The 10,049-nt window shown below is 43.4% G+C and overlaps 1 protein-coding gene across 1 annotated transcript in view; it reads right to left on the reverse strand.

Moving 5' to 3' along the window:
* Positions 1 to 8,145, reverse strand: part of LOC145336460 (coiled-coil domain-containing protein 3-like) — a 29,207-nt gene extending 21,062 nt beyond the window's left edge. The window contains exon 1 of the mRNA XM_080181754.1: positions 7,461 to 8,145. Coding sequence (XP_080037880.1) covers positions 7,461 to 7,816 — 356 coding nt within the window. The 5' untranslated portion in view covers positions 7,817 to 8,145. The remainder of the gene's footprint in view (positions 1 to 7,460) is intronic.
* Positions 8,146 to 10,049: the final 1,904 nt, after the last annotated feature.

Consider the following 10,049-nt stretch of genomic DNA (forward strand, 5'->3'; position numbering starts at 1 on the left):
TTATTGAAAGAAGAGACAGTTAATCCTAAAACTTGGCTGCCTTGTTCAAAATAAACAGGAATTACATGATTGCTACATATCCCTGTAAATGCATCAAAACATAATTTGTCAATGAGTAGGGCTCACTCAAATGCAATTTGAGGGATAGTGGTTTGTAGAAATAACCCAAAACAATGCTCTTTAGATCATATAGAAATTGACTCCAATTTTCATACAGTAATGCTGCGCATTCCAGATCATTTGTTTTAAACTCACAAAGTGCTCTGCAAAGTCATTTTGTGCAACATCAGTTTGTCTCCCTGTGGTGTTGTTATATTGGAATTGTGATATGAGCTTCTATGTGCAGAGTCTGCACATTCTCCCTGTGTCTGTGTGGGTTTCCTCTGGGTGCTCTGGTTTCCTCCCACAGTCCCAAAACACGTGCTGGTTAGATAGATTGGCCATGCTAAATTCTCCCTCAGTGTACCCGAACAGGCGCCGGAGTGTGGCGACTAGGGGATTTTCACATTAACTTCATTGTAGTAAGTCTACTTCATGTAAGTCTACTTGTGACACTAACAGATGCGAATAATCATGTGGTATGATTGTTCTTATTAATGAAAAACCTACTCAGAAGTATTCTGCAGTTAATGTCAATGTGACAACAATTAGCACTACCTGGTTATAAGCTCATGGAGAGGTTCTTGGCTGATATCACTTTCATATTGCAAACACAATCCAATTTGTGTTACGTTGGTAGAATAATAAGCTGATGAATCATTAAGAGTCTGGTGTGTTGTGAAGAATGGATTTAGCGACGCTGGTCTTGTACATCATTATTAAATCATTTTGGCACTGATGTAACCTTTTAATAGTTGCAAAAACAATAGAGGCTGGAAATAGAAGGCCAGTATTCATAGTAAATAAAGCTTCAGCCCTAGTCTCTCAGTTGAGTTAGTCTCATACAGTCATGACAACCTGGCAAAGCAGCATTAACCTGTTGACCGGTGCTGCTGGACTGATGTTCCAATGCTAGCCTCTTTAATAATAACCATGGAGCAGTATTCAGTAATGAGCTGGAGCTGTGGCTCCCATCCCTGAGGAAAGAGAAAGGGGTTTTGGTTCTACTTCATGCTTTGCATTCAGCGTTCCTTCTGCGAAGATCTCTGGCCTCGAAAAGCACGATAAAAATACACGTGTGGCTAGTCAACAGCTTCAGGTCAAAAGGGTGAAGGGTGACTGTCACGAGCGGAAAGGAGAAGAATGCCACACAGCTTTGAACTGAAGGGGAAAAAACTGAGTTGAGAAGATAAATAACCATTTCAACAAATGAAACTGAGGAACAGAGAGCTCCAGTATCATCTGGTAGAGGAAGAGAAGTGTGCCTCCATGTTATACTGCAGAACATATCCATGGCTTTAAAACAAGTTACCAATCAGGTTTAGCAGAAGAACACCACAACTTATTCAGAATAACTTCTTTAAGTTCATTTATTCCTGTCTAAAGTAGGCTTACATTAACACTGTAATGAAGTTACTGTGAAAACCCCCTAGTCGCCACTGTCTGGCCTCTGGGTACACAGGGGGAGAATTTAACATGGCCAATGCACCTAACCGTACGTCTTTTGGACTGTGGAAGGAAACCGGAGCACCTGGAGGAAACCCACGCAGACACGGAGAGACGTGCAAACTCCACACAGACAGTCACCCAAGCCGGGGATGGAACATGGGTCCCTGATGCTGAGAGGCAGCAGTGCTAACCACTGTGCCATTGTGCCACCACTCTGCATGAAATAAGTGAAATTCTCTCAGATTTTCCAAAATCTCTCTTGTACAAGCATATGAAGTTATGAGAAGATGGTATCCCACTGTATTTTCAATGCATTTAAATATTAAGTCAGAATTTACTGTACTAGTGAGGATAAGAGTGTGGAGCACTATGTATATGCAAGCCAGACAGAAATTTCAGGTAATTGAAGATGGACAGTTAAATGCAAAATCCCCAAGTTGTTGTCCTTGGTGAGCTGTTCTGCTTTTGAGTGTGTGTAAAAAGTGTCTCATCATCTGAGTTCCCATTCAAAGATATTGAAAGATGTAAAGTTCCTGCACTTGTGTCATAGATGTGGACTAAGCTCGCTACAGAAAGTTAGGACTGGTCCAATTCAATCCAATTCCCTTTTATAAATGATGCGATATCTCTTAATTACTGTCAAACATCCTCTCTGCCATTGGAAGTTACAAATTACAAGTGTGGAGTCTCATTCCTTTAGCTTTTCGTTGTAGGATTTTTTTCTTTTGTTGACTTTATTTCTTTTAACCTAACCTATAACCTATTTTATCTTTCCTTCTTAATTTTACCTTCTGTATCTGAGCACAGAAATTAACTGTACAAGGGCAAGTCTAGCAAAAAGTAGGCAATTCAAGAAACTCTGGGGTAACACAGCTACATTTGAGTTGTCATCTCTTTTGGAACTGAGGAACAGAGAGCTCCAGTATCATCTGGTATCCCAGGTTGGCTTGTAATATAAAACTGGCTGCCTCATTTTAATATGGTTGCCTATATGACAGTTTTCGTTTCCTTGCATGGCGAATTAAACCTGGTGAGGATCAAGGTATGTTGTGACATCCTTTAATCCAAATTTATTTATGACTTGGCAGTTTTGATGGTGAAATCCTTTGAAAACAGATTGACAGTTTGGACTGAAATGAGGTTTCGTATTTTTTTACATTCAAACTAAAAACCAAACAACAATGTTAATATCTCTCGCCATATGAAAATGCATGTTCCATAGAAATCCCTAAACAAACATACTTTTTACAGCGTTTTGCCCCATTAAAACAAGCAAAATCCTCTCAGGGGGAGCATTAATTTCTGAGATAATTTTGTTTGTTTTGCTAGACAATTGAACTGAATTTTAAAGAGTGTTATTAAAATGATAATAACTGTACAGAAGAATTCATGCCAGCTGGCAGCTGGGAGACTAAGTGCCTTGTTCATTCAGAGTAGAGCACATTGCCTCTGGTGTTCCTTAAGACAGTGTTCTTGGCTCAATAATCTTCATAGAATCAGAGAATCCTACAGTGCAGAAGGAGGCCATTTGGCCCATTGAATCCGCACTGACCACAGTCCCACCCAGGCCCTATCCCCATAACCCCATGCATTTAAGCTAGCTCATCCCCCTGACACTAAGGGGCAATTTAACATGGCCAATCCACCTAACGCCATATCTTCAGCTGTTTCATCAATGGCTATCCCTCCATCTAAAATCTGAATGGGAATGCTTGCTGTTGATTGAAATGTTCAATTTTGTTTGCATTTTGTCAGATATTGTGGTGGTCCATGCCTGCCTACCACAATACCTGAATACCTCATTCAAGCTTTTGGGGAGGAGGTGACAAGGAACACACATACCACACAAGTAGCAGCAATGACCATCATCTCCCCTTGACATTCAATAGTTTTATTATCATTGAATCCCCGCCATAAACAGTTGGGGATCACTACCTGTCTGGTCACGTTGAAGTTGTAGTTGGTAAATATCTTGACTGTTGGAGCAAGTTTGAGGCTGGGAGTTCTGTGTTTAGTGGGCAGCTCCTGACTCCCCAAACATTTCCAACACCAACAAGTCAGGAGTGTGATGGAATATTCCCTGGGATGAATGCGGCTGCAATGACACTCAACAGGCTTGACAGCATCCAGGACAAAGCAAGCTTTTTTACGTTCTGCATGGGTTTCCTCTGGATGCTCCAGTTTCCTCCCACAGTCCGAAAGGAAAGGCTAGGTGCATTGGCCATGCTAAATTCTCCCTCAGTGTACCTGAACAGGCACTGGAGTGTGGGGCTATGGGATTTTCTCAGTAACTTCATTGCCGTGTTAATGTAAGCCTTTTTGTGACATTAATAAATAAACTTTAAACTTTTCACTAGCAGCCCACCCATCCACCACCATAAGCAGCAATCATTCCTCCACCACCAGTGCGCAATGGCAGCAGTGTGTACCATCTACAAGCTGCACTGCAGTAATTCACCAAGACTCCTGCAACTGTCACATTCCAAACCCAGCTAGAAGGACAAGAGCAGCTAGCACATGGGAACATCATGACCTGCAACTTCCCCTCCACGTCACACACCACTCTGACTTGGAAAAGGGGCAGCCTGGTGGCGCTGCTGCCTCACAGCGACAGGGACACGGGTCCAATTATCGGCGTGGGTCACTGTCTGTGTGGAGCTTGCACATTCTCCCTGTGTCTGCGTGTGTTTCCTTCCACACTCCAAAGATGTGTGGACTAGGTTGATTGGCCATGCTAAATTAACCCTAATGTAAGGGGGATTAGCAGGGTAAATGCATGGGGTTATGGGAATAGGAACTGGGTGGAATTGTGGTCGGTGCAGACTCAATGGGTCAAATGGCCTCCTTCTGCACTGTAGGCATTCTATGATTCTATGAAATCTATGGCTATGCTTTCATCAGTGTGGAATCAAAATCACGGATGCCCCGTAACTGCACTGTGCCAGTATCATCATCTCACTGAGGGCAGTGGTTCAAACAGGCGTCACATCACCACACACTCCCAAGGGCAATTAGAAATGAGCAACAAATGGAGGCTGGTCTTTGCCAGCGACACCCACATCCAATGATGGAATACTTCCTTTTAAAGTAAAACTCAGTGCTAATGAACAAGATGTGCCAGCCTCACCGCACCACTGATCTCACACTAGGATGCGGATAATAGGGACAGCAATGCCAAGTCGGAGCACATTCTAACCATGCAGGCTGCTCATACTCTCACTTGCAATCATATCAAAACTTTTACATTGAAAGACTAAAGAATAATTTAATTTTCAGGTGAAAGATTGTTGTCTTCAGCTGCCACTTTGAACTTTCCATTTCATTTTTCCAGCTGTTTGAAAACTAGAGGCAGGGAAATCATCAAAAAAATCTTTTGATAACTGTTTCTGCAAACTCTTTCCTGTAATCTGCCACACCTATTATTAGATTCAGTTGTTTTTTTGTCACAGAGAGGTTCACCATTGGAACATACCAACTTGCACTATTATTTTTCAGATGAATTTCTAAATAACAGTTTGACTTGTCACATTTTGAGTAACTGTTTAATTCATTGCGGAGCGTATTCTGGGAAAATCCGGTGCCTGTTTTATTATCAATCATATTCAAGATTGCTTAAGGGCAAATGACTTCCAAAACATCCTTATTGCAATCAGATGGAGAGAAACCTCTTCCAACTCCAATCACACGAGTTAGGCTAAAATGGCCTATTGACAGAAAATGTCGCAATTGAGGGGGGGAGGTGGCGGCATGGCGGTTAACACTGCTGCCTCACAGCGCCAGGGACCTGGATTCCCGGCTTGGGTGGACTGAGTGGATGCGTGGAATCTGCATGTTCTCCCAGTGTCTACATGGGCTTCCTCCGGGTGCTCTGTTTTCCTCCCATAGCCCAAAAGATATGCTGGTTAGGTGTATTGGCCATGCTAAGTTCTCCCTCAGTGCACCTGGGTAGGCGCGGGATTGTAGCAACTAGGGAATTTTCATAGAAACCTCATTGCAGTGTTAATGGAAACCTACTTGTGACACTAATAAATAAAATCTTTAAAAAAACTAGAAACACCTGCATTATACAAACTAGAGCCACTCCATTCGAGAGACAGAAATGTCAGATGGTCAGAAATATCAGAAAAATGCCAATCTTGTAGCCAGAAACATCTGCAGCAGATAGAAATCTATCTATCAGATAGGAACATCTGTGTTGGTTTGACTGGAACATCTGCATCCAATAGACTGAGACATCTCCATCAGATAGACAGAAATTGTTGCATCTGATGGACAGAAGCATCTGTGCTTGATCAACAGAAACATTTCCACCAGGTATAAACATCCCCGGCAGATAAACAGAAGCGCCTGCTTCTGATGGAAAGGAACATCTGTATCAAATATAAACACCTCGCTCTGATGAACAGAGAAAAAAAATCTCCACCAGGAAAGAAAACATCTGTGATTGATGGAGCAAAGTGTCTTCATCAGGCAAGCGGAAACATTCCCATTCCAGTCTGAGAACTGGAAGCATGTACTGTGTGTCCCAGCTCCAAACAATGACAAAAGGACATTCCTTTATTAGAAAGAAATGTTTCTCCAGTGACTAGAATTTAGTTGCATAGAAAATGCCAATGTGACAGGACAGCAAACCTCAGCTGAGCAGATATATTGAAGCCTCTAACTTATTACCTGAACCATTTCAACTTCAAAATAAACATTAATAAGGCAGTAACACCATTAAATGTAAATAAGAACTTTCACCATCATTAAATAACAGGAACATCTTCTTCCCCCTACCCTCTTAACAACTTAGGTTGTAAGCTCCCCATTAAACTACCCTGCTCCAAAATGGACCTGATTTCTGTCATAAGTATTTTGACAAGCTAATGCAGAAATAGTTACAAAGGTTCGCCACTAAAGCAGAAAATTGGTGGGAGACAGATCCTTCGAAGTTAGATTGCCATCTCTGTCACTGGACTGGGTTTCCCAACTGAAGAAGACAGTCAGTACATACATTCCTTATATGTACAGTCATATCTGGCACACCACAGTTAGTGTACAGTCAGAGCTGTTACCGCCACAGTTAAGGTACTGTCACATCTGTCACTGTAGTTAAGGTACAGTCAGATCTGTCACTGCACTGTTAGGGTACTGTCAGATCTGTCACTCCACAGTTAGGGCATAGTCAAAACTGTTACCCTGACAGTTAGGGTACAGTCAAAACTGTTACCCTGACAGTTAGGGTACAGTCAAAACTGTTACCCTGACAGTTAGGGTATAGTCAAAACTGTTACCCTGACAGTTAGGGTATAGTCAAAACTGTTACCCCCATTGTTAAGGTACAGTCAGATATGTCACTGCATTGTTGGGACACCCCACAGTTAGGGTACAGTCAGATCTGTTACCCCACAGTTATGGGAGAGTCTGAGCTGTTACCTGGCAGTTAGGGTACAGTTAGACCCGTTAACCCACAGTTAAGGCACGTTCAGATCTGTCACCCACAGATGGGTAAAGCCAGACCTGTTAATTCTCAGTTAGGGTACAATCAAATTTGTCACCCCATAATTCGGATACAGCCAGATCTGTCACCCCACAGTTAGGGTACAGTCAGACTACAGTTAACGTAAGTCAGATCTACTATTCCACAATCACATCTGTCCAATAGATGCCCATCAATTTGAATGGATCCTATTTTTTTCATGTAAGGCGGCTTGAACGGTGCTTCAGAACATATCTGAATGGAAGGAGGACAGGTTGGATGCAGCTGACTGCAACTGGGATCAAACTGGTCCTCGGCACTTGGACTAACAAAGGCACTCAGTGAGGGGGGAGGGGGGGTGGGTGAATGAAGTCCAAGTTGTTGTGAACTACTGACCAGCCAGACCACCACCCCCCACCCCCAATCCTCACTCCACACTCCTCAGTCTTACCTGACGAAGAAATAGTAGGTGTTGTTCTCCACGACCGTGTAGGAGTGACAAGGGAAGTATCCCAATCCGGTCAGGTTAAACCTGGCGCCTGCTGGCATCTCCAACATGCTGCCCCAGGCTTGGTCACATAGCAGCTCGACCTCAGCAGAGTAGAAGAGGTGGGTGTCATATTGCCAGGGCAGGTAGTTGTACACGCTGTAAGTGTCCTTGTGCACAGCCAGCACCTTGGCGTAGATGATGATCTCGGCCAGCTCAGCTCGGCACGGCTCACTCTGTGGTCTCCAGTCGTGGGGTAGCTGACAGCCCCAGCCTCCCCCCGAGAGGCTCAGCAGCAAGATTGGGAAGAGCCACCTCATTCTATCACAGCCCCAATCCAGCAGTGGAGGAACCGTCTTCAATAAGAGTCTGCACAGTCAGGAGGCAAAGTCCTTTAAACCCTTACCAACTTGTACAACCTCTTCTTGTTCTTTTTTTCTTCACTACTCTCTGTAACCTCCCTGCATCTTTTGTTCTTTTTTTAAAATAACTTCATTAACTACAAATAACTTGCCATCCACCCAGTGGCTTGCCGAATTTGTGTGATTTTTGTTTTGTGTGTGGCTAATCTGTCACCGGGCACTGAATGCAAATCTTTTTTTAAAAAAAAACTCACAGAAGCAAGATCAGTTTTCAAGGGGTTTGAGTCGCCAACATTTTCTTAAAGCGACAGCGCACCAGAAGCAGCCCCTGGCAGCAGTTCAAAAGCTGGCTATGAGCTTACAAAGTTGCATTTAAAACATTCAGTTCCAGATAGTTTGAGCTTCTAATGGCTGTATTCAGTTTTTTTTTCTGTTTGGGACTTTTACTTGGGTTTAATCACAGTGATCTACTTTCCTAAAGACCCTCCTTTAGATTTATGCTTGTAAACAAACAACTATTTATTTGTTCTTTACAAAGGGAAAAGATGCAACTTTTGGCAATCAGAAATAAACACAGGGAATGTTGCAGAGTCATAGCAGCCAGCAAAAGGGAAAGGAGCAGATTAGAACTTTTTTTCAACCATAGAATCAGGACAGTTGAAGAAGGGGGCCATTTGGCCCATCGAGCCTGCACTTGCAACATTTCCATCCAGACCCTATCCCCCATCACCCCACCTATTTACCTTGCTAATTCCCCTGACACTAAGGGGTAATTTATCCTAACCTGCACATTTTTGGACCTAGCCTATGCATCCCGGGACATTAAAGAGCAATTTAGCATGGCCAATGTACCTAACCTGCACATCTTTGGACTGTGGGAGGAAACCGGAGCACCCAGAGGAAACCCACGCAGGCACCAGAAGAACACGCAAACTCCATACAGACAGTGACCCAAGCTGGGAATGGAACCCTAGGGCTGGGAGGCAGCAGTGCCACGATGCAGCCATCCATCTTTCTGCCTTAACTTATATTTGGTTACATTCCCACCCATAAGGCGCTGGGAAAGGAACAGGATCATTAGGGCAGTGGATGTTGTTTTAGAATTTCTACACACCAACCCTTACAATGCTTCAATTGACCTCCCCTTCTGTTCCGGTCACCTCAGTGTCTTCTTGGCCTTTATAACGGTTTAATTCACACATTATTTTATAGTTAGAAATGAGTGAACAAAAGGAGTGTTACCTGCTTTTGGGGGGGAGAGGGGGAATGGAGGAGTGGAACAATGGAAGAGAGAAAGAAGAATGATAAAAATAGACGAATGAGATGAAAAGAAGAAACAGAATGAAATAAAATAAATGGAAATGGGGTGAAGGTGAAGGGGAGAGTTCATGTTCTGAAGTTGTTGAACTCAGTGCAACTGGATCCTAGACTTCCTAACCCACTGACTGCAGTCAGTAAGGATAGGCAACAACACGTCCTCCGCAACCATCCTCAACATCTGTGCTCCGCAAGGCTGTGTTCTCAGCCCTTTACTATACACTTTATACACATCTGACTGTGTGGCCAAATTCTCCTCCAATATGATTTTCAAGCTTGCTGATGACATCACCGTTGTGAGTCGGATTTCAAACAATGATGAAACACAGATCAGGAAAAGGGTAGAGAATCTGGTGAACTGGCGCAGCGACAACAATCTCTCCCTCAATGTCAACAAAATGAAGGAGATAGTCATCGACTTCAGGAAGCGTAGTGGAGGGCATGCCCCTGTTTATATCAATGGGGACGAAGGAGAAATGGTTGAGAGTTTCATGTTTTTAGGTGTTCAGATCACCAACAACCTGTCCTGGTCCCTCCATGCGGACATTATAGTTAAGAAAGCCCACCAACGCCTCTACTTTCTCAGGAGACTAAGGGAGTTTGGCATTTCCGCTACAACTCTCACCAACTTCGACAGATGCACCATAGAAAACATTCTTTCCAGTTGTATCACAGCTTGATATAGCTCTGGCTCTGTCCAAGACTGCAATAAACTACAAAGGGTCGTAAACGAAGCCCAGTCCATCACTCAAACCAGCCTCCCACCTATTGACACTGTCTGCACTTCCCCCTGCCCCAGAAAAGCAGCCAGCATAATTAAGTACCCCACACACACTCCAGACATAATATCTTCCACCTTCTTCCATCGGGAAAA

The sequence above is a fragment of the Carcharhinus amblyrhynchos genome, chromosome 3 (assembly GCF_965287045.1).
Source record: "Carcharhinus amblyrhynchos chromosome 3, sCarAmb.v2.hapA, whole genome shotgun sequence".
Taxonomy (NCBI): Eukaryota; Metazoa; Chordata; class Chondrichthyes; order Carcharhiniformes; family Carcharhinidae; genus Carcharhinus; species Carcharhinus amblyrhynchos.